General features: G+C 53.1%; 1 protein-coding gene across 1 annotated transcript in view; it reads left to right on the top strand.

The window, feature by feature from the left end:
• Positions 1 to 23,921, top strand: part of Tbx5 (T-box transcription factor 5) — a 38,119-nt gene that overhangs the window by 2,188 nt on the left and 12,010 nt on the right. Inside the window, exons 3-6 of the mRNA XM_042671636.1 lie at positions 1,632 to 1,751; positions 2,503 to 2,650; positions 5,953 to 6,105; positions 12,614 to 12,705. Coding sequence (XP_042527570.1) covers positions 1,632 to 1,751; positions 2,503 to 2,650; positions 5,953 to 6,105; positions 12,614 to 12,705 — 513 coding nt within the window. The remainder of the gene's footprint in view (positions 1 to 1,631; positions 1,752 to 2,502; positions 2,651 to 5,952; positions 6,106 to 12,613; positions 12,706 to 23,921) is intronic.

The raw sequence follows: 23,921 nt of genomic DNA, 5'->3' as shown, positions 1-23,921 counted from the left end.
CTATCTATTCGCTAGCTACCCCTCTCGTTGTTTATGGAAAGCAGGCAAAGCCTTTGAAACTGAACTAGAGCCCAGCTCGAAGCACAGACTCCGGCAAAGACACAGCGGCTTGGCCAAGCTGCTCGCCCGCCCCGTGTTCCCCTCCACGTTCTCAGGAGCTTTAGTTAGCAGGGCTGGGTGGAGGCAGTGGGTGGCAGAGTCCTGAAGATCGGGATCTCAGTGAGTGTGCATGTGTGTGCAAAGCCTGTGCATGCATGTGTCCAGGCTTGGGGACTTGGACACATGCCTCCCCGTGCATGTCCTGGTCCCCCACATCCAGAGGGGCTGCAGCCCCCCACCCCCAAAGCCAACAGGCAAAGCCGGTGAGGCCCACGTTGCTGGGCGGTCGGGCGGGCGTGTGAACCGGGAGGGCGGAGCCGTCTCCAAACTCCGTTCTCCAGCCCAGGCTTTCTGCAATAAACCGACAACAGTGACATTTATTATTATTTCAAATTAAACAATGTCAGCTCCCTCCCCCGACTCAGCCCCAAAGTCTGAGTGGAACTAGAAGGTGGTGTTCTGTTTATACCCGGGGATGTAAGTCCTCATCTCATTCCCACCGGCCCCTAGGAAGGAACAACCCGCCGGCCATGCCCCCCCTCCCCAGCCTTAGCCGAGGGGATTTAACTATAAAAGGTCTGGGGAGTCTCTGAGCCTCTGCTAGGAGGGATGATGCCTCCAGTCACCCCCTTCCTGTGGCTGCTGATCTTTTTGCCAGTCAGTCTGGCATTCTTACTTTTTGGGGGGGTGCATCCTTCACAAGGCAGAATATGCCCCGGAGGAGAGGTGGCCTCCAGGGTTGCTGCATCCTGAGCCAGCCGGATCCCTGGGCAAGCCCAAGCTCTTTCCAAAACCTAATCTGGATGGATTTGTGATTTCTTCATGGAAGGCCAAAATGTTCAAGTTCTCCAAGGAAGTCCTGGATGGGGAGGGGGGGTCTCGGAGGAGAAAGTGTCGGGACATCTAGGAGTAAATCCCTCCCCGCCAGACCCCGAGACGAGACCCCCAAATCAAGTCGACAACCCAGTCTGTAAACCCTGCCATTTAGGAGATCCCCAAAGTCAGGCCGGCAGGCAACGCTCCCCTCCCCAACCCCCACCCACCCGTGCACTAGGCCCGGCCACCTCCAGTCTACCCACCCCGCTGCAGTCCCTGGACACGGGCAGCAGCACTTGATTGGAGGGAGCAAGGTGCCAACTTTGCACCCAAGGAGCCTCTGCTTTGCTCCCTGGAAACTGTAGGCCGTGGCTCTGAGAAGAACCCAGTAGGTGCTCAAAGTGGGGGGCAGGTGGGGACTTTCAGGACATCTTGAAAACCAAGCCTACGTGAGCTGCAATCCCCGGGCTTCTATTTTCCTCCTGGATACCACCGACAACGTTGGCCTCCTCTTCCTCCTTCCTCCCATTGCTTTCCTCCTCCCGTAACTTCAGGGAAAACCCGGGGTGGATATCCAGAGAGTGGACTGGGGATAATCTTTCTTTGTACATGTCTCAGAGAATTGGTTTGTGTGTGTTCCTTTTCCCGGTGCAAATGTATGAAGATGCTTTTCAGAGCCGGCATTCATTTCTGCCTCTCCTCATCTTCTCCCCCAGGAGAATGTTCCCCAGTTATAAAGTGAAGGTGACCGGCCTTAACCCCAAAACCAAATACATCCTTCTCATGGACATAGTGCCCGCGGATGACCACAGATACAAGTTTGCAGACAATAAATGGTAGGTGCGGAGTCGAGTCGTGCGCGGGGATATGAGGCTCCCTCCCGCTTCATCCTCCGGTGATTGAACCCCAAACCCAGAATATTTGAAGGCCTACTATGTGCCAGAGATGTGTGCCTGCCAATCCTGCTGCTTCCCTCTGACCCCTCCAGGATGGGGAACAGATCGCAACCATCCCCATTTTATAGACCAGAAAACCGAGACCTGAGGCAGTGCAACCTTATCACTATATCCATGAGTTGTGTGCATTTATATTTTTTAAAAAGGGTATTGTTACCAAGTGCTGGACATATTTCTAGAGGCATAAACGCATTTACAGTTATTTTTACGAGTTACCTGCTTTGAGCATGCCCTTTTTTTCTTTTTTAAATGAAATCTCAAAATTGGCCTCATGGCATTTGAGTTAAGAAGGCAGGAGAGGGGAGGCTCATTTCTAGGGTCTATTGTTTCTACAACTGCCAAACCAATCCTGTGGATGGAAAGGAGGTCGGAAGAGAAGTCTCCCTTTGAAAACATTTAAGGAGTTTAAGATTTTTAGTTCTTTTGCACATTCAGACTCGGCTGGTGTGTGGACAGTAAGGGGCTGCTGGAGAGGAGGGGAGGCAGGGTACTAGGGGACAAACGGACTAGAAGCAGCTAGCTTGCCTGGGTACTGGGTCAGCCAGGATCGTAAACAAAGGAGGCGGCTCAGGCTGCTTCCAGATCATCGCCAGTCTCTTCTTGGCCCTGCTCACACCTGTCCTTGGCATAGGTCTGTGACTGGCAAGGCTGAGCCCGCCATGCCCGGCCGTCTCTACGTGCATCCGGACTCTCCGGCCACCGGTGCCCACTGGATGCGGCAACTGGTCTCCTTCCAGAAACTCAAGCTCACTAACAACCACCTGGACCCATTTGGACATGTGAGTACCAGTGGTACCAGTGGTATGGCAGACATCCGGACTGCCCCTCCCCACTGCAGGCCTTTTCTGATTTCTTTCCTCCATTTTTCTCTCCCCTGGGTTTCTTCCTTTCTTTTTCCTCTCCCCTTCCCTTTTTTCTTCTTCTCCTCATAATAATCTCCTTTCGTCCCCTCTCATTTTCTTTACTCCTCCCCTAGCTTCCTTCTCTTTCCACTTCTCCCTCCATCACCCTCCTCCTTACAAAGTACAGCCTTTGTAGTCTTCCTTGTGGTCTAACTTGGAGACTGTCTGTCCCTGTCCGGGCGGCTGGAGAACAGGGCCCCAGATTTTCGTGGCGTAGGGATAAATCGTGCCACGCATTCCCGCCGCCGCAGTTCTGCGGGAGCTGCACAGCCAGTCTATGCCCGAGTCCTCTTCAGCATGCTGAGTGGAGGGAGTTTCCTCTACTTTACCTTCCCGCTTCCCATCCAGGTCCGGCTGTGGCAGGCAGGGCTGGGTGAGAGGGCGGTGGGCACAGACCCCTGCCAGAGCTCACAGAGGGGACCCTGGCACCCGCGGCCCTTTTTAGTCTGATCCTTGGTGTGCTGATCTGCAACCAATCACCCCCACCCCACCCCCAGCTTTCTCTCTCCCGCCATTCCCACAGCACGCACACCGACTGGGTGCAAAACCTGGGATCTAGATTAGCTCTAAGAGAAGGGTCTGGTGATTCCCCCTAAATCTGTCTTCAGGATATGCCAACCCCAGGCACGGTGTGGCAATTAGTGGGTTCTCAGTTGGGTATCTCCCCTCTGCCTCAAAGGAAAACAAAGAACAGAGGTACTCCTCCTCCTCCTCCTCTTCTCCTCCGTGTTCTCCTTCTCCTCCTCCCTCCCCCTTCTCTCTGGGGGGGGGACCCTCTCCAAATCTCTTGGTTGCAATTAGAATTTATTAGAATTGATCAGCCCCTGACTTTCGCATTCAGACTCTTCAGGTCCGTTTCTGGCGTTTCTAACGGGCAGGTCCAAGCCCGGAATGCAGGGCCTCCTTTGTTAAAGGAAGTGGTGCCGGGGAGTGGGACTTGAGGCTGTCTCCCTGATTCTTTGTGTTCCACCGGCTTGACTCTCCAGAGCGATGCAGGCACCAGGTCTCCAGTTTGGGTGGGACTGGGATTGGAGTGAGAAAAGCCCTGGGGCAGGGGTGGAGTGGGCAGCAGGGGCTCAGTTCTGAGCTCGCTGCTGGGATCTGGAATAGAGGACTACAGCGGGACCCTCCATCCAGGGAGAGAGCTCCCCGCTGCTCTAGGTCTGGGGGACCTGATCGCTGCCCCCCCATAAGGACCTAAGGGGGGCGCTGAAAGATTTCTAGTGACCACAAACCTTGTCCTTCTTGCTCAGTTTCTAACTTGTGCAAAAATGATTTCGGGTGTCTTTTGTGTGTTTGTTTTTGTTCTTAGGCATTGGCTTACCAGGCTTGGGGGTATACCTGTCTCTACCCCAAAAGTTAGATTTAAGTCCCTGAGAGGAAAGAGGGTAAAGTGGGTGAAGTTCCTGCGGTAGCCCAGGAGTTGACCCCTGAGTGGTAGCAGGGTGGACTCTCCATCTGGGGTTCCACAGCAACTCTTACCTTACCTCTTTGGAGGGGGGTGCAGAGCTCTGCCACCGATTTTGGGGTGCGCTGATGCATTTTAGGTCTTCCTGAGCAGCCCAGGAGACCCAGAGTGAGATGCCGAACCTCCAACGCGAATCCACGACCTCCCTAATGAAATTAGGAGTCACTAGATCGCCCTCCGCTCGCGTCCCCATGCTGTCCCCAGCCGTCAAAGCAATTTGGCTAAGCCGGGAGGATGGCCGGGGCGTCCGAGGCTGGGGAGGCCCGCGGGGGCCCAGGCAGCGTCTCACTGTCGCCAGCCCGCCCGGCGTCGCTATCGGCCGGGAAGGCAGCCGGGGTCTGGGCCTGAGATTAGAGTCTGAGGCCGGCCGGGGTGTGTGTGTGGAGGGGGCAGAGACACGGGTTTGCACCCCTCCCTCTCTGAGATTGCTCTGGGTGGGGGGTGGCCATGCCCAGGTCATCAACTCAAATAATCAAAGACATGGAGATGATCGCTGCTGCTTGGGTTTTCGTTGCTGGGTTATAAACCAGCCAGATTCGGGGTAGGGGTACCCTTAAATGCAGCGATGTGTGTGCGGGTGGGAAGGTACCTATCGGCAAGCGGCGGCGGTAACAAGCCGTCAAGACTTAGCCCAGGGTGGAGACTCAGGTGCCGTGGAAACCACAAACCTGGATTAAGGAGACCGAGGCGCTCACCTGTAAAAAAAAAAAAAAAAAAGTTCTGGCTCCAGGAAAAATAGACAGCCCAGAATGGTTGCTCCTCCTCCTCCTCCTCATTGTTGTCATGGTAACAGAGCTGAGACCCTGCTTGCCTCCCCCCCCCCCCCCCGCCAGGAAACACCCCAAGAAGGAGATAGACCTCTCCATTTCTTCTATGGCAGATTTGGCCACGGCACACCAGTAGATCATTGCCGATGGTGGATTCTGCCAGCAACATGGCCGAAGTGGGGCTTAGAAACTGCCCGAAGGACATCAGCCCAGCCCCTGCTCTGATGGGGGGGGGGGAGGCTTCCTACCTAGGGTTGGTAAGAGGCCAGAAGGCAGCCCCTACCCCCACACCCCAATATCCACCCCTCTCCAGTGGCTCCAGTTAACAACGGGCCAAGACTTGTGTCTGTCCACCCTCACCCCGCCAAGCCTTAGCACGACGTGTTGGTCAGGGAGCCAGCGATTTTAATTCCGTTTGCAAGTGTCCTTTCCTTGTAGTATTTTTTTCCTTGTAGGGTTTTTTTTTGGGGGGGGGGTGTAATTGGTCTGTATGTATGTGAGCTTGTTCGTGTTCTCTCTCTCTCTCTCATTCCAAAACTGCTGTCTGGAGCTCTCCAGATACTTCTTCCTGTTCTGCTCCCGTGCTGGGCGGGGAATGCCCTGTGCCGAGTTAATTTATTAAACAAACTTTATTAAGAATTTTGATTTACTGCCCTGTGTGTGGCTTGGGTAGACTTCTGGAATCGTACCTTGGTTTTTGTGTTTTTCTTTAAGTTGGAAATTGTCATTTTTGAAACGTTCCTTTTCGAGGAAATTGCTGGCCCCTTTTCACAACAGGAGGGGGGGTGGAAACGAGTGTTTTTTAGAGGCTTTTTAACGAGGCTCAGGGCAGGGGTGGGGGGTAGGGGTGGGGGTTGGGGCAGGGATGTATCTGGAAACAACAAAGGGAGTTTTGAGTTTTTTCCTCCTTCTGACCTCCTTTTCTCTATGATTATTATTTTTAGATTATTCTAAATTCCATGCACAAATACCAGCCCCGATTACATATCGTGAAAGCAGACGAAAACAATGGATTTGGTTCGAAAAACACGGCCTTCTGCACCCATGTCTTCCCGGAGACAGCGTTCATCGCTGTGACATCTTACCAGAACCACAAGGTAAACTGAGGCACCAGAGGACCAGCACGTGGGGCCACCTGCTGGTTCCTACGAATTTTCTGGCTTTTCCAAAGTTGTTTCTGGCTTAAGGTGTGTGTGTGGGGGGGGGAGACGGTGCGGTGATTTGAACCCATCCTCAGCCCTACCGGCTACCCCAGCATGCTGGCCAGGGATACAGCTTTCGTCTAAGGATCACACATTTGAACTGTATTCACAGACGGCAGCACACACACACACTCAGTGTCACTGAACTTGTCTCCCGCTGGCTCAGCTGGCTAGCCAAGCCCTCTCCTCCGAGCTCACCTTTTCTGCTTGGGCTAATGTCCCTCCTCCTCTCCTTTCATGTCCAGGGACCATTAGGCAGGTGGCTAACATCAGAGGGCAAAGCGTGTGTGCGTGTGTCCTTGTGCGATCAGCAGCGTGGGAAAGACCTGGAGACAGCTTGGGGGTGGGGGTGGGGAGAAGGGGGACTCTCGCCTTCCTCTCTTCTTTACCTGCGTCCTGCTGCGTCCCCAGCCAAGTCTCAGGGCCTGGCAGGGGAGCCCAGAGGAGGGTTAGTTCCCTAAAGTCTCTGGTTACCCCATGAAGGTCTTTCCCAGATAGCCCCCCCCCACCTCCACCAAGGGCCCATCGTGGGTAATCTCCAAATGCAGGTTGTCAGTGGCCTGGCCGATCCTTTGATGGATGGGTCTTTCCAAGATCTCCGGAGAAGCTTCCTTCCCTCCCCAGGAACACCCCACCCCGTTCCTCCCCCAGCACCATTGCTCATTTAAAGGGGAAGGGAGCCTTTTCTGGATTTCCACTTTCTTCTCTTCTCCACGCCCACCCTGGGCTCCCCCAGTGGGGTTCAGTGTCCTGAGAGTTGCAGAGGGATTTTATGTCCGTGGGAGTGTCAGTCCTGGAAGTCTGTCCCTCCCAGGGCTGCTGCAAAAAACAAAAACCAAAACTCATGTTTATCTCTGTGGAGGTGGTATCACCCCAGAAAATACCCACCAGGCCGCCGCTGCATGTGGGTGCTTAAAGCGCCCAGACCTGCCGCTGGAGCCCAGAATAAACCAGGCCTTTTTCTCTTCTAAAAATTCTTCCAAGGAAAAGTTCAGGTTCATGGAGAAAGGACAGGAAGGGCGAATGAATGAAAATAACAGCCCCCGCCCCCCCAAACTGAGTGTTTGGATCCTGGCAAGGAAGGGGCCGGTCTAAGTTTTATGTGTTCAAGACCTGCACTTCTGGGTAGTCTGTGGCATGCTCTGTCTTTATTGCTTTGTTGAAATTTAATTTTCATATGTAACATACAATTTCTGTTGTGCACAATACATCATTTACTTATGGTGGGGGAAGCTGGGGATTATATTCAGGTTCTTAAACATGCTAAGCATACACCACTGAACTATACCTTGTATTTGCTCTCTCTTTTAAATGCTGGTGATAGGGCTTGGACTCAGGACCAGACACTGTTCCTGAGCCTTTATTGCTCAAGGCTAGTGCCCTATCACTTGAGCCACAGCTCCACTTCTGGCTTTTTGCTGCTTGCTTTACGAGTCTCACAGACTTTCCTGTCTGGGCTGGCTTCAAACTGTGATCCTCAGATCTCAGCCTCCTGAATAGCTAGGATGACGGGAAGTGAGCAGCCGGCACTGGACTCATCCTGGATTCTTGAAGGGTACAAGTTCATGGACATATCAGTAAAACTATCTCTGAAACTCAGGCATAGCCACCCTCCCGCCCCCACATCCTGTTTTTTGTTTGTTTGGTTTTGGTTGGTTCTGGGACTTGAACTCAGGGCTGGGGTGCTGTCCTCTGAGCTCTTGGTATACAAGGCTAATGCTCCTACCACTTTGAGCCACAGTGTCACTTCCGATTGGAGATCAGAGTCTCATAGTGACTTTCCTGCCCGGGCTGTCTTCGAACTGCAATCCTCAGAGCTCAGCCTCCCGAGTAGCTAGGATGACAGGCGTGAGTCACCAGTGCCCAGCCCAAATTCTAATTTTAAAAAATTATTTTGCAACGTATTTACTGAGAGAACTTCAGCCGTGAAGGCTGCCTGCTCCTTGGAGAAGCCAAACACATTCCATCAAAATGTGACCAGAAATACACGATCGAGAAATGGTGCGTCCATCTCTCTGAGCGTGGATGTTTATCAGGGGACCACAAAATGTTCACCCGAGGGAATTGTGGTAGTTTTTGCTTCATTAGTTGGCCAGGAAGCCCAGCTGAGCCGCAGATAAAAGAAATCAGTCCAGCCAGCTAAACACAAAACAACCACCACCAGAATTTTTTTTTAAAAAAAAAAACAACCTTACTTTTTTAATCTTTTCAAAATTATCTTTCAAGTAGTTGTCCAAAAGGGTTTCCCATTTTAAATGATGGATGATGCGTACTGATGCATCTTGATTCATGGCTGGACCAATCCTGGATATGGAAAATAGGCATTTCCATGGGGCAACATTCTGTCCTAGATGGAGTAGAATAAGCCATGCTTGCTCTGTGGAGGAGCGAGTACCCAGGCAGTTACACTTTTCCAGTCAAGTTCAAGGGCCCTGGACAGACATCACCGGCCTGGATATATGATGTGTGATTTAAATAAGCGAGCTGAGGTCGTGTGTGATTTGTGGAGCCGGTCTCCTCGCTTTATTGGCCCACCTGGCCGGGGTGTTGAAACCCGTGACTTCATGAGTGAAAACTAGCCGAGTTCTTTCTTAGTCTCTATCACCTGGGTACAAGGGTTGTGAGTCTAACTGCTCAGATTCAGAGCCTCTCTTTCTCAGATCCAGACTTCGGGTAAAAAAAAAGACTTAATTTAGCTTCCCTGTCTGTGAAAGTGGGGTATTTATGATCCAGCTACCCATCTTTGAAAAATATATAGTAATATGTAATACACGGCCCGGTCTAGAATGAACACTGCAGTTCTAGCGGGGATGATGGCGGCCACTGGTTGCTTACTTAATTAATGTCCGTTCACTCCCAGAATCCCCGAGTCCAAAAATTGTAAGATTCTAGAAGACTCTTGCCCGCTCCGTGTCACTCCTGGGCTATTTTAGAATGGGGAGCAGTTGAGGTTTCAAATAAATTCTTATTACTGTGGTTGAAAAAAAAAAAAAGAAAAGAAAGAAAAACTACCCATGTTAGTCTTTGTGGTTTTGTTGGATCTTTCCCCCATTGAGATGTTCGTTCCAGGACTATTTGTCTAGCATTTTGCTTGGGATAAATGAGCAGTGTGAGGGAATTAAATATGCCTGGGATTCAACATCCAGGAGAATTTACTAGAATCTAGGCCACCAATGCTTTATTTTTGGAGGGGGGAGGCGGGAAGGGTCAAAGCCCTCAGTATCTACCATGGGGATGTCTTTTGCTATGTGTCCCTGGGTAGAAAAAGGTAGAGAGAGGTAGGTACGTGGTTCCACACTTTACTTTTCCTCTGATATAAAATCGTTCCCACTGGCTAGACGTCTTTTCTCAGTCCAGCTTGAAATTCCAAGCTGGATTGGAGCGTTATTTCCCCAGATGGCTGACAGCTTGGGGAAAAAAAAAAAAAAAGATATTTAAAAACTAGACTCTTCCCCTGGCAACAACATTCACTCCGTGAAACACGTTTTTGTAAAGTTTTCAATACAGTTGTCAACAGCTCCCAGAGCTATCCCGGAGAAATATTTAGGTGCTAAAAGCGATCACGTGAGAATTCACTTTCCTGCTCTGACAACAATGTCTGTGTATGCCAGCGAGTGAGCAAGCCAGCGACACACGCACGCACGCCCCCTCCTATTAGCCAAGTTTCCATCCAAAGGCATTTACCTCCTGCCTAAATTATTGTGAATGGATCTCATATTTATGAGGTATGAGCTTTCTGGTGAGGACCAGGAAATGAACCTCTAATAGAGAGACATAATTAAGATTTTTTTTGGGGGGGGGCGAGGGGCTCTCATGAGGTTTTTCTTTTTTTCAAAAGCAAGAATTCACAACAATTATTCTCATTAATTTTTACAACCTCTGTCTCCCCAGTTGGAGCTGGTATTTATATTTGTTGGCTCTTACCGCTCGCCAACCCCCCCCACCTCCCTGGCTTTCCCGGATATCCGGTTTTACGCTGGTTTGGGAGAGCGTGCATTTGAGCAGGTGGACCCGTTTGGACTTCTATGAGCTGAGGTGCAGTCTGGGTAGAAGGCAATTCAGACAGGGTTGTAGTATTCACAGATGGATGGAGAGCACCCGGGGCATGTTTTCATCTACGCGTAAGCTTATGGGTAAACATTGCTCAAGGCTAGTTCCTTTTCTGTTTGATTTTGGTTTTGTGCTCACCCCGGGACTTGAACTCAAGGACTTCTACCTCTCCAAGCTGGTGCTCTACTACTTGAGCCACAGCTCCACGTCTGAACTTTTTGGCTGATTAATCGGAAGAGTCTCCTGGACTTTCCTGCCCAGGCTGACTTTGAACTTGGATCCCCAGACCTCAGCCTCTTGATTAGATTGGATTATAGGCTGTTTCTTCCTTCCGTACTTTTTAGTTTTTCAGTCACGGGGCTTGAACTTGGGGTCTGGGTGCTGTCCCTGTGCTTTTTCGCTCAAGGCTAGCTCTCTACCTCTTTGAGCCACAGCGCCACTTCTGGTTTTCCGGTGGTTCATTAGCAATAAGAGTCTCAACAGACTTTGCTGCCTGGGCTGGCTCCAAGCCATGATCCTCCGATCTCAGCTTACAGGAGGATGATAGGTGTGAGCCACCCGTGCTGAGCTCAGACTTCTTTTTTGGCAGTCCTGGGACTTGATGCCAGAGCCTCGCAGGAGTTCCTTGAAGCCCAGAGGTGTGCACGCAGTGGGATCATAGGGGGAAGGCTGTGTGCTCTGCACGGATGGGCCCCAGCTTCCATCAGAGAGGCCGTCATGGAATGGGTTTTTGTGAAATTCTTCAATAGCCATGCATCTCTTCCTGAAACCAGGAGAGGCAGCTTTCGAATTCAGAGCTTTCTGTCACAGAGTACACTTGACACCACCGTTTTCTTTTTGTGGAAGAAAACACAGAAAGACAAATCATAGGTCAATAAAAAGGAACTCGAGCCAGGTGCCAGTGGCTCATGTCTATCATTCTACCTACTCAGGAGGCTGACATCTAAAGAATCATGGTTCCAAGTCAGCCTGGGCAGGACACCAGAAACTACCAGAAAACTGGAAGTGAAGCTGTGGCTCAAAGTGGTAGAGTACTAGCCTTGAACAAGAGTTCAGGGACAGCGCCTGGGCCTTGACTTCTAGCTCCCTGACTGCTGGTGGCTAATGCCTGTAATCCTACTCAGGAGGCTGAGATCTTAGGATCCTAGTTCAAAGCCAGCCTGTGCAGGAAAGTCCATGAGCCTCTTGTCTCCAACTAACCACCGAAAGTCCAAATGAAGGTATAGCTTAAGTGGTAGAGCACCAGCCTTAAGCAAAAAGGCTAAGGGACAGTGCCCAGGTCCTAAGTTCAAGCCCCAGGTCTGGCACACACATACATATACACAAGATATTTTGATTTAAATTTATACACACACACACACACACACACACACATATAGTACAGGATTCAGAGGGACTCTGAATGACCGAAAGGGGACCCAGATCACCCCACACTGGTGCTGCAATCCCATGTCTGAAAACCGAATGTACACCCAACTTTGGCAAACACTTCCAGCCAGGTCCACCTGTATGCCCTCTGTCACCTGCACCTGCTACTGAACATTCACACGGCTCTAATACGTGTGGACGGCTTAAAGTTCTGGGCCTGGAACCAACAAGTTAAGGAAAAAAAGGCTCCATTCACAATAGTGAAGCACTGTACCTTGCATGTGGGTCTGTCAGGCAGAGCCCTCCCGTCCTGGCGTGAACTCCAGAGCCTCTTTTCCTTTTATTCCACACTTTTCCACCTGGGCCCACAAGCTACCTCTACCCAAGTCTGACGTGCACATGAACTGGTGCACGAAAATCAAGATGTGCATGCTGTTCCTCCCATATGATAACCACGTCCACACACACAGCTTGCCGGGGGGCAGGGACACGTGTGGAAGCGTGGGTTGTGTGTGAGACATTAAACACTCATATACCCCTGACCGTGGGTGGAGACAGGACTCCAACTCATGGGCAAAACCAGATCTAGCTCCTCTACCCCTTGATTATTTGTTGGTCCTGGGCCTTAAACCCAGAGCCTGGGAATTGTCTCTGAGCACTTTTTTTTTTTTTTTTAAACTCAAGGATGGTGTGCTATCATTTGAGCCACAACTCCACTTCTGGGTTTTTTTGGGGGGGGGTGTATTTCATTGGAGATGAGAGTCTCGTGGCCTCTTCTACCCAGGCTGGCTTTGAACCACAATCCTCAGATCTCAGCCTCCTGAGTAGCTAGGATCACAGGTGCTAGCCACCCACACTGGGCCAGTTGCCTTCTCTTGATTGCCTGGGCCTGGTCTTCAGGACATTCGTCATCAGCCCCCCCCTCCCCCAGTCCTCCTGCCAAAAGCACATGGGAACCACAGTGCTGTCCTCTCCCTTCTTGCAGATCACACAGCTGAAGATCGAGAACAATCCTTTCGCCAAGGGGTTCCGGGGCAGTGATGACATGGAGCTCCACCGAATGTCCAGAATGCAAAGGTAGGGAAAGGGGGTGGGGCAGACTTTCCCCACACCCCAGCAAGGCCCCCAAACTGCCTTCCCCCAGCTTCGCCCTCCCACAGCAGGGGACAGAGTGCCATCTGCCCACCTCCCCACTCTCCTCACAGGTGACCAATGCCACCAGGCCACCCAGGGGACATTTGTCCCAGGGGTTACAGGTGCCTCAAAGGGTCCTGAACCTGCTCTCCTCTTCCCCCACCCCCTGGATCAGAAACGACACACCTCTCCTTTTCCTTGGTGCTCTCTCCATCTCAGGAAGTTCTTCCTCTTTTCCTTCCCTAAGTCACAGTTGAATATTTTTTCTTCTTGGCACAGCTCTTGGCACATGGGAAGAGAAGGTCTGTGTAGAAAATTTAGGGAAAATGGTACCATGTGGCGTCCAGGGCAGGGGATTAGAAGCAGGTGGTAAAGTCTGGGCCGTCTCCTCACGTATTCTGTGGTCGGACAGACAGAGTGAGTGTAGGTTGTGGGAATCTGGTGTGATTTGATTCGTTCTGTGAAACATTCTTCTCACCTCTCCGTAGGCCTCCGGAATAACGTTAGCATATTCAGAGAATTAGAAATAACATCGCCATCTCTACGCCTTCCCCAGACCCCTGCCCTACTCTCCTCGTGGGTTTAGTGTTACAACACAAAAATGAAATATTTTCCCTTCCTGAGTGGAAGACACGGGAAAGTCTGGCAGTGTAGCAAAAGGGGAGGAAAGAGTGGGAAAGAGAGAGGGAGAGAGAGAGATAGATTCCACACGGCCCGGGGTTTCCATGCGGAAGTAGTTGTACACAGGGTTTTCCACTGGACACGTCAGTTTATGAATACAGAGCATCTTGGTGAAACTGATGTTCGAGTCAGTCTGAGCTTGAGAAGATAACCCGCAAAAAGCTAGCTTGAGGGTGTGGTTCAAGTGGTAAAGCACCTGCTGAGCCATCATAAGCCTTGAGTTCAAATCCCTGTTCTTGCAAAACATAAGCCTTGAGTTCAAATCCCTGTTCTTGCAAAATGAATACCACACTTTAGCAGAGAGGGAGCTGGTTTTTTTTTTGGGGGGGGGGGAACCTTCACGTTTACTCCTCTGGTGTTCAGATTCCACCCCTTCTGAAGGGTGTCTGTAAGGTAGGACCTGGCCATGGCATGTTCCCACCGTGCGGGTGGGGGCTGCCTAGCGAGAACCACCCCGCACACGCCTGGCACCGAAGGACCCTGGCCTCGCTCACAGCCTCCTTCCCCCACGGCCACGAGCAGGAAGCCACAGGCTTAAGGGTTCAGCAGCACTGCCCACACCCCCTTGCTTACTCAGTCACTATACCTGGTCCATCCGACCAGGTATAGCCTAAGCACAACCTCAACCACTGACCTTCTCTTTCTTACCTGCCACCCTGCTAATTCCAACCAGCCCAGCTCTCATCAGCCACCACAGCCTCCTGACTGACTCGGACCCCACCCTGCAGCTCTCTTCCCTTCCAGAACCTTCTTCCCCAGGCAGCTGCTGCAGAGATCTTGTAAAACCTAAGATAACGCCACTCGGGTCTCTTGGTTTTACCTTTAGTGCAGGGTCCAGAGACCTCTGCTCTGGGAGGCCACGCCCCATCCAGGCCATGCCCCCCAGTGACGGAGGAGGGGTGGGTGGGGCCTAGTTCTGGACCACTCTTGTCCTGCCTGCCCTGGGGTTAGCCAGGTCTCCTTCCAGTAGGAGCTTGGCAGATGGTGGGGCGGAAAGCGTGGCAGGTCCTCGGTGGTTGATGCTGGATTCCATCTTTGTGGCCCTGTGGGTTGTACTGGGGACCTGCGGAGTGAACTACCCACTGACCGGGCTGGGCGGGGTAGCCAGGGCCACAGGCTCCCTGATGCTCTTGGGGGACCATGAGGATGGAATATCGAGCGGCAGTGAGAGGAGGCCAGCCCTTGGCTCTGCTTTTTCCCGTCCTCGGGCCTCAGTGCCCCGCTCTGTGAAATGGGTACAGAGAAGCCTAGCTTCCGCTTTCTAGGGGACCGTGTGAACATGACGTGAGAAAGTGCTCGGACGGGTTGAATCAGATGCCCCCTGGCTTGGGAGAGCACTTCCTGCCCCTCTCAGCTCTGTCCTGGCGGGCGATGGATTTATTTTGGGCCGTGGTCCCAACCCCCAGGTAGTGACAGGGCTGGCTGGGGCTCTCGGGGTGAGTCTCGATAACAGCCAGGCAGGCACAGGAGTAGGGCCCCACTGTTAATCTTGTCATCCTGTTTCCTGTCCTCCACACGCCGGTGACAGCTGGCTGGCGGGAGGGACCGGGCTCCCTCTGCTTCCAACAGTGAGGAGAGGGGGTGGGGCCCTGCACCCCAGGGCTCACTTGGCCTGGGCGCGCACCCTGCTGGCTCTCCTCGCCTGACCCTGTTTGGGAAAATGCAGAGGATGCCTAAGTTATTTTCCACCCTCCATGGACGGTCTCAAGGAACCAGGGTGGTGGCTGCTGCCCGGTATAAAGACGGGAGCGTAATGCAAAGGAATGAAGAAAGCGTTTGAGCCACCAGTCTCCAGCGATGGAGGGAAACGTGCTCGGGATTATTTAGAAAGGCTGTCGGGGGCCGGCTGGAGATGGCGGAGGCTTGTGGTGTGGCGCTGTGACTTCATAGGGGTTGGGGGGGGTGAGATTAAGTTGGAAGTAGAGGGGGAGGGGGAGGGGGAGGGAGGAAGGAAGGAAGGAAAAGAAAATAGAAAAGAGGAAGGGAGGGAGGAGAGGAAGGGAGGGAGGAGAGGAAGGGAGGGAGGAGAGGAAGGGAGGGAGGAGAGGAAGGGAGGCAAGGAAGGAAAGAAGGGAAAGAAAGGAGGGAGGGAAGGAAAGGAAGGAAAGGAGGGAAGGAGGAAGAGAAGGAACAAAGGAAAGAGGGAACAAAGCAAAGACAGGCAGGCAGGAAGATGGAGAGGGAAGAAAGAAGGAGAGAGAGATGGAAGAAAGAAAAGGGAAAGAGAAAGACAAAAGAGAAGGAAGGGAGGAAGAAAGGGATGGAGGGATGGAGGGAGGGAGCGAGGGAGGAAGTGGTGTTCAGCAAGGGGACGGTACTAGCCGGGCAGCAGTATGTGGATGCTGAGCTGGGTGACTGCGGGCAGGGCAGGGCAGGGCAGGACATGGGCAGGGCAGGGCAGGGCAGGACATGGGCAGGGCAGGGCAGGGCATGGGCAGAGCAGGGCATGGGCATGGGCAGGGCAGGGCAGGGCATGGGCAGGGCAGGGCAGGGCAGGGCATGGGCATGGGCAGGGCAGGGCAGGGCAGGGCAGGGCATGGGCAGGGCAGGGCAGGGCAGGGCAGGGCATGGGCAGGGCATGGGCAGGGCAGGGCAGGGCATGGGCAGGGCAGGTGACCAGAACAGGAGCTGGGAACAGCGCCAGGCTCAGCTGGGGGAGGTCCAGAGCTGTGTCTTCACTGTTCTTCCTCAGTGGGCCTTGGGGTGGGCTTTGGACCACGTGCGGGCCTCCTGGGAGACACAGGCCCCACTGGGCCTGGGCTGGGATGAAGGACTCTGGGGACGGGTGGCTGCGATTTACACGTGCCGGGAGGAAGAATTTTCTGGAGTGGGACAGAGGAGCAGAGCAGGGAGTTCAGATTCAGGAGGTCCCTGGAAGGCAGCGTTAGAGGCCCCGTGGGGGTGAGGACAGCCGGCTCCAGAGATCCGGAGCACGAGAGGCTGAAGGGAGAGAAGACAGCGTTCAAGCCAACCTCTCCCTGTTGTACAGGGGAAGCGGAGACCCAGAGACGCATCTGTTTGTTTCTGGTTTGCTTTGAGGGCCACTGCCAGGGTGAAATGAAGAGTTAGAGGCTTGCGGTCTGAGCTGGGAAGGGGCCAGGTCCGCACTATCTCCTTGGAGGGCTCTTCCTCACCCTTTAATTTCCGCTAGCCCCTGAGTCCTCCCTCGAACCCGACCCCCAGTCCTTTTCATTCGTCTTTCAGAAAGGTATCTCCTCAGATCAGCCTCAGACCACAGTTCTCCTCCTTCTATCACCTAAAAGTAGCTGGGGCTACAGGTGTGCACCACCACATTTGACTTGGTTATTGAGATACGGTCTCACTAAACTTCGACCTAGGCCAGGTATGAGCTTCCGATCTCCACCTCCCGAGTAGCCGGGATTACAGGTGTGAGGCCCCTTAGGGTAATAGTGCCATGAGCTGAGGACCAAGCTCTCAATTCAAGGGCCTCTTCTCCAAACCACAGCCTGCAAAGCCAGTCACCCACTGCTGCGTAACAAATGACACCCGCACCCTCGCATGGCCCGCGGAGGGGTCTCAGCCCCCAGTCTGCTGCGTTCACTCTGTGTGTGATGACACCCCCCCCTCAGGCCAGCCACTGTGGGATCTTGGGGTGCCCTGGCTTTCCCGGTGACTCCGAGGTACACGTGACCGCGGCCGTTCTACGGAAGGCTCTGAGGCCCTCCCGGTCTCCCTGGGTCCCAGAGTTGCAATCTGCCAGATGGCGCTAACACCGTGCTAGAAGAGACCAGGCATTGCTGGGGTGCGTAGGGACAGCAAAAAGCACCACTGTGGGCATGGTTCCATGGGCAGTGCCAGGAGGCACCTTGGTTCTGCTCATCATTTGTAGGTCAGAGATTTAGGGAGGGAGCCGGGAGCTTGGATTCCCACAGCTGAGGACAAATGTCCCTACTCCCGCGACCTTCACACAGTGTCAGGTTTAGCAATGCCCTGCCGTGGGGGGTGGGGATGGGCATTGGCCCGGTACATCCTGGCAAGGCCAGACTCTAGGCGGACCTACCAGGACTGCCCAGCTCGTTGAGATGTGGGAGAGGGGCTGCTTTGATGCCCAGCAGTGACATGCCAACCCCAGAATCCATACACGCAGGAGCCCCGGACCCTTAGCTCCAGGTTTTTCTTCTCTTGCCCACAACGGCCACCTATTCTCAGAGATGGGACCAGGAACATTTCAGATACTGGACTTCAAAGTACTGGTACACAGCCAGGAGCCGGTGGCTCACGCCTGTCATCCCAGCTACTCAGGAGGCTGAGATCTGAGGATCGAGTTCAAAGCCAGCCTGGGGAAGGGAAGTCTGTGAGCCTCTTATCTTCACTAAACTACTCAGGAAAAGCCAGAAGTGGTGCTGTGGCTCAAGTGGTAGAGCATTAGCCCTGAGCACAAACAGCTCAGGGACAGTACCCAGGCCCAGAACTCAAGCCCTAGGACCAGCAAAGGAAAAACAATATTTGAACTTATATAATGAGTCATGGAGAGAAGACCTGAGCCTAAGCATGGAATTCATTTAGATTTCCTCACACCTTACAACACAAAAGCAGAAGGCTATGCTGTGCAGTGCTTTTCCTGTACCTGGGTGGCTTTCTGCTTTGTTTGCTTCTGTTTTCTTTGTGATGCTGGGGATGTACCCCAGCCCACTCCCTACTAGGCCAGTGTTCTATCACTGAGCCACACCCCCAACTCCTGCACCTACAGCTGAACACCTGTGACAGGAAACAGGTGTGAACTTTCCAATTTGGAGTACCATGTTTTGGATCTGGGAGCATTTGGGGATTTAGGGATGCTCAGCTGGTGTTTATGGAGCATTCATGATCAGATGCTGTCAAATTGTGGCAGGGTGGTGCTCTACCACTTAAGCCATGCCCCCAGTCCTGCTTTTTGCTGATTTTGGACACAGAGTCTCAGACTTTTTGACCAGGCTGGCCTTGAACCCTCAATCCTTCAGATCTCAGCTCTAGGGTAGATAGGATGATAGCCATGAGCCATCAGTGCCAGGCTCTCGGGCTACTAATGCATAGGCTGGGGACCAAAGTGTCTCCCCAAAGCTGAGGTTCCTGGAGTTTGAGTCATCCAACCACAGCTCAGATGCCAGGACATCTTAGCTAGACCACAGCCCGACCTCTACTCTGTCGCAGCCGTGGGACATCACAGGGACTCTGTCCAGACACCCTGGACACTGATCTTTCTCCCCACTCCCCCAGCGCCCTGTGTCACCCCCAACCTTCCCTCCAGGGGGCCCCTAACTCTGGATCTGAGAGCCCCTTTTTCTCCATTCAAGCAAAAGAAGCCCAACTATTTCAAGGGACTCCGTGGTGGTGGGAATCCTTCCCCAAGGTTCGACTCCCTCTTCTCCCTCTCCCTGGCGCAGAGTGATGGCTGTCACAGGGCAGGCCTGGCCCTCTTGTGTCCTGGGGCCTCGTGGTGTGCGGTGGGTGATCTAAACGCCCAGTTCATGGGGATTGATGTTCCCCGCTGCTGCGGGCTCTGCTTTTGGCCCTCAGGCCCCTCCCCTGTACCGCGGCCTGCCCCACAGACTCCTGGGAAGGCTGTGTGAGGGCTGGGCCTGGCTGCCTGGAGATGGAAGTTTGAGGTTGTGTGTGTGTGTGTGTGTGTGTGTGTGTGTGTGTGTGTGTGTGTGTGTGTGTGTGTGTGTGTCTGTGTGTGTCTGTGTGTGTCTGTGTGTGTCTGTGTGTCTTACCTTGGACTGTGGTTGGCCATCAGGGGCCTGGCTGCTCAGACAGCCACCTGCCGGGCTTGATTTCCAGAACCCACTTGTGCCTCCGCACTTTGCCATCCTTGACCCAAAGTGTCCCACCACCTCAGCCAGTCCCATTCGCGCCTCTTTTCCACGCTCTCTTCTCTCCCCTCCATTCCCTCTCTCCTTCCCCTTCTCTCCCCTCTCCTTTGTCCTCTTCCTCCTCTCTCTTCCCGTTCCTTCATCTTCCCATCCTCTCCCTCCACCCAGGGCCTAGCTTCTTACCCAGTGTTCTCTCTGGGAGATGTAAGGAGCCTGGTTCTCTCCATTTTGAAGATGGTAAAACTGAGGCAGAGGTTGCAGGCAGGACTGGGCCATACAGCCGGTCCAGGAATTTCCCACAATTCCAGAGGGCTCCTCCACAGCGTGTGCTAAAACCGTTTTAGGAAGTCGAGATCCTTCTTTTCCTTTCCCTTCCATTCCTTCTTTTCTTTCCCTTTTTGAAAGCATTCTCGGGGATTGATCGAACTTTGGGTCTTGCGCCTTGCTAAGTGGGTGCTCTACCACTTGAGCCATACCCCCTAATCCTTTTTGCTTATTTCTCAGATCCGCTCTTGTGATTTGATTCCCTAGCTGGCCTCAGACGACATCCTTCTCTCTATGCCTGCCAAGTAATTGGGATTACAGGCGTGCGCTCCACGCCTGGGCCTTCCCAGACTAACTTTTAAGTAGCCAGCGCAAGTGTAGACTTCTTCCTGGGGCCTGGGGTTTCTGGGTAAACATAGTTTCTTTGCACCTCCCCGTTCCCGGAGGAGCCTTGGCCCCTGCCCTTCTCCTGCTTGCTGCCTGGATTCAATCACTTTGAGAAGACAGAAGAAAAACATGAATATTATTTCCTCTGGGGTCAACCCTGCCCACATGTGCAAGATCACAGTCACCCCCTAGCATGCTAGAAAGTAAGGACCCCAGGGAGTCTCCCCAAGGCTTGTCTGCCTCTTTTCTTCATTTCAGTCACCAAAGTCCAAAGTCATGAAGAGGAACATGCTCCCCAAAGAACGTGTCAGCCTTTAGCCAGCACCGGTGGCTCCCGCCTGTAATCCTGGCCACTCAGGAAGCAGAGATCTGAGGGTCCAGGTTTGAAGCCAGCCAGGGCAGGAAAAACCCATGAGACTCTTGTTGCCAAGAAACCACCAAAAAAAAAAAAATAGCTGGAGACAGAGTTACGACTCAAGTGGTAGAGCACCAGCCTTGAAAGAAAAAGCTCAGGGACAGTGCACAGGCCCTCAGAGATTTCCTCACCCCTACCCTCTCTACCCCCACCCCGGCGCCCCTACCACCTGCTCCCCTGAAAGGAGCACCAGTGGAAAAATGTCCTCTCCAGGCGTTTTTGTTCATTTGTTCGTTAGCAGCCGCAGCCCGGGCCAAGGGCTTCAATATTCTCTTGTAATATTTTTACAGCCCAGACCTGGGACAATGGTGCCGTTCACTGCCCTCCCTGGTGAGGGAGGGGCTGGAGCCTGGCAGAGCCCCCCTCCCCCATTGACTCCCATTCCCCCGGGGAGCCTGGAGACCCTGATTATTCTTCCGGGGCAGGCTTGGCTGCAGGGCGGGCCCGCAGTGGGTCATACAGACAGTGGGACTGGCGTTGGGCCTAGACGTGGCCTCGGTCTCTGGGACGGTTCGCAGGCGTCTTCGAACAAGGTTTACAGGACAGCAAGCACCCCGGGGCTGATGCCGGTTCACGTCCTGGTTTTCTCGTTAGCTGTGCAATCTGTGGCCAGGTGCTTAGCGTCTCTGAGCGTCTCTCTGTAGCACGTCTAAGCCCAGGTGTGGGAAGGTCTTCCCAGGATGGAGTTGTGAGGGGGGGCGGGGGGTGGTGCACTTGAACTCAGGGCCTGGGCCTTTGCTCAAAGCTAGCACTCCACCACTTTGAGCCACAGCTCCACCTCCAGCCTTTTGGTGGTTCATGGGAGGTAAGACTCTCACGGACTTCCTTGCTCGGCTGGCTTTGAACCTCGATCCTCAGGTCTCAGCCTCTTGAAGTAGCCGGGATGACAGGCGGCAGCCACAGCGTCCGGCTCCGCTCTTGCTTCAATTCTCTCCTGCTCCGGTTTCTCTATTAAAGCCGTGCAGGCCGGCAGGCGCTTTCTCTTGAAATCATCGCCTGGATTCTGCTGTGGAGATTCTGACCCGTGGGTGTCCTGTCCGACAAACCCAATGACCCGTCCCCCAGTGTGTCCCCTCGCCGTGTCTGGGGCCTCGCGGAGACAAAGAACTTGGTTATCTCTAGATGCTGACACCTGTTACCTGGGCTTGGCGCCTCATATCGAGGCACAGAAAGACGATGTGCTTCTGGGCGGAGGGCTGGCGTTTCGTTCTCGCTCTGCTTCTGGGACTGTGTATAATCAAGGGCAGGCTGGTCCTTTCTCACTGAGAGATTCTGAGGGGTTTTTGGCGCATGGAGGATCTCTCAGAGTCCGTGGATTTGTCTCCTTGTAAAACCCCTCAGCCAACTTTTCAGGAGTTCTTTAATTAAAAAACCTCTCCCCGTTAAATATATAAAACCCGAGGAGATTCCTCCCTGCCTGCCTCTTGGCACGCTGACAGTCCAGTAATTGAGCTCAGCTCGGGACCCAAATAGAATTACCGGCGAGATCCGACAGCTTTGCTAGTGTTTTCTTATTCTTCTAGATTTTTCTTCTTTTTATTTTTCTTTTCCATGACGTAGCTGGAAGCTATAAAGCGAATTCCATTCCTTTCAACTCATTGGCCCACGGGGCGGCTCGGACGGTGCTTGGCTCGGGGGCTCCAGCCTGGCCCTACACATGGCTCACGTGCCCAGAGAAGCGGGGCCAGGACGCCCTTGGGTGTTGTGCATGCGTCTGGAGTCTCGTGGAAACTTGCCCTTCCTGGCAGCTCTGATGGGGTTTACCCATGCCAGACAAGGAGGGGGAGGGGTGGGGAGAGGGGACCAGGGTGGTTATACCCCTGAGGAGCCAGAGAAGGGAGTCTTGAGCCCCAAACCCTTGTCTTTTTTCTCCAAAGCCTATTGTGCTTTAAAAAGGGAAATCACTGGGTGTGGTAGTGCATGCCTGTAATCCCAGCTACTTGAATCCCAGCAGAAGCAAGAGGATGGAGAGTTTGAGATCAACCTTGGGGATAATTATCAAGACTCAACAGGCCAGGGGTGTGTGGCTCAAGTGGTAGAGCACCTGCCTGGCGAGTGCAAAGCCCTTGATTCAGATTTCATTACTAAAGACACAGAAAGAATCAGGAGGCTGTATGAATAGTAGGCTACAATGGTGCTTGTGCTGTGTGTGTGCGCGCTCCAGGGCCCAGATTTTGACTCAGACCCTTGCATTCTTGCTTGTCATGGCTGGCATTCTACCAGTTGAACCACACCTCCAGTCCAACATTTCACTGGTTCACTAGAGATGGCGTCTCTCAGAAGTTTCTGCCCAGGCTGGCTTTGAATCTTGATCCTCCAGACCTCAGCCTCCTGCTGGTATTACAGGCATGAGCTACCGAGCCTGGTTCGATGTGGTGTCTTTTGTATCATTGGAGCCTTGGACATGCTGTCTCTCTGGGCCTCGGTGTCTCCATCTGTGAAATGGAGGTGCAGGGAAGTGGCAAGAGCGCGTGGAGCAGCCCTGGGCATGCTCGCGTGCCGCTACGGGCACGTAGCAGGTGTTGGCTTTAACTTTAAAATAGCTAAGTGTTTAACGCACGCAGCAGGGAGTATGAGCCATGGGACATAGAAAGACCCAGAAACCCACCAGTTCTGATGCTCAACACCTGTCATCCCAGCACCTCAGGAAGCTGAGATCTGAGGACCGCGGTTCAAAGCCAGCCCAGGGCAGCAAAGTTTGTGAGACTCTGATCTCCTATGAACCACCAGAAAACCAGAAGTGGCGCTGTGGCTCAAAGTGGTAGAGCACTGGCCTTGAGCAAAAAGAGCTCAGGCATAGCACCCGGGCCCTGAGTTCAAGTCCCAGGGTCGACCATAGCAACCACAACAACACAAAAGCCTGTGAAATTCAGAACCAGCACACAATGCCTCCTCTTAACTGCCAGTGGATGTCTGTCCATACTGAGCATTTCCCAAGGGCCCTGATGATAGAATAAATATCCAACCAGTCCTTGGCAGGAGCAAAGCTCTCCACCCCTACCGGGAATCAATGTAGTGCCACAAGCCCAGAATTCATAGATACTAATGGCACGGATGGGGACAAAGCTTATTTGGAATTTAAACAGCAAAAATAATTTGAAAAAATACAGGTGAGGAAGGATTTCCTGGTACACGCTCCTTCTGGGTTTCAGAGCGGGAGTTCAGTGCGTGGAAGCCCGCGGGACCCTTGCTTAGAATAACGAGATTCGTTGCACAAAATACAAGGCGTGTGTTGTGAGGGAAAGCAATCGTACGTTGAAATATGGTCATCCAGGAACATGTGGGGGTTTGGGCGGTCCAGGGATGTCCACGGAGCTAGCTGCACCGCCAGCCCCTCGGGGGCGGGTTTGCATACACAGGCACGGTGCCTGGAATCACACCCCGAGACAGTTTGAGGCAGGAGGATCGTGCGTTTGAGTCCAGTCTGGATACACAGTGAGCGCCTTTCTCAAAAAGAATAGGGGTCAGAGGTGCAGCTCAGATGGTAGAGCGCCAGCCAGTGAGCCAAAGTGTCAGGTACTGAGTTCAAGTCCCAGTCTCGCACCTAAGAAGAAATGACCAACCCTAAAAAACAAATTGGTGTTACAGTAAAATACGTA

The sequence above is a fragment of the Dipodomys spectabilis genome, unplaced genomic scaffold (assembly GCF_019054845.1).
Source record: "Dipodomys spectabilis isolate Male_0828 unplaced genomic scaffold, ASM1905484v1 ptg000649l, whole genome shotgun sequence".
In the NCBI taxonomy this organism is placed as follows: Eukaryota; Metazoa; Chordata; class Mammalia; order Rodentia; family Heteromyidae; genus Dipodomys; species Dipodomys spectabilis.
The sequence above is the reverse complement of the archived record's forward strand: the minus strand, read 5'-3'. Positions and strand labels throughout refer to the sequence as shown.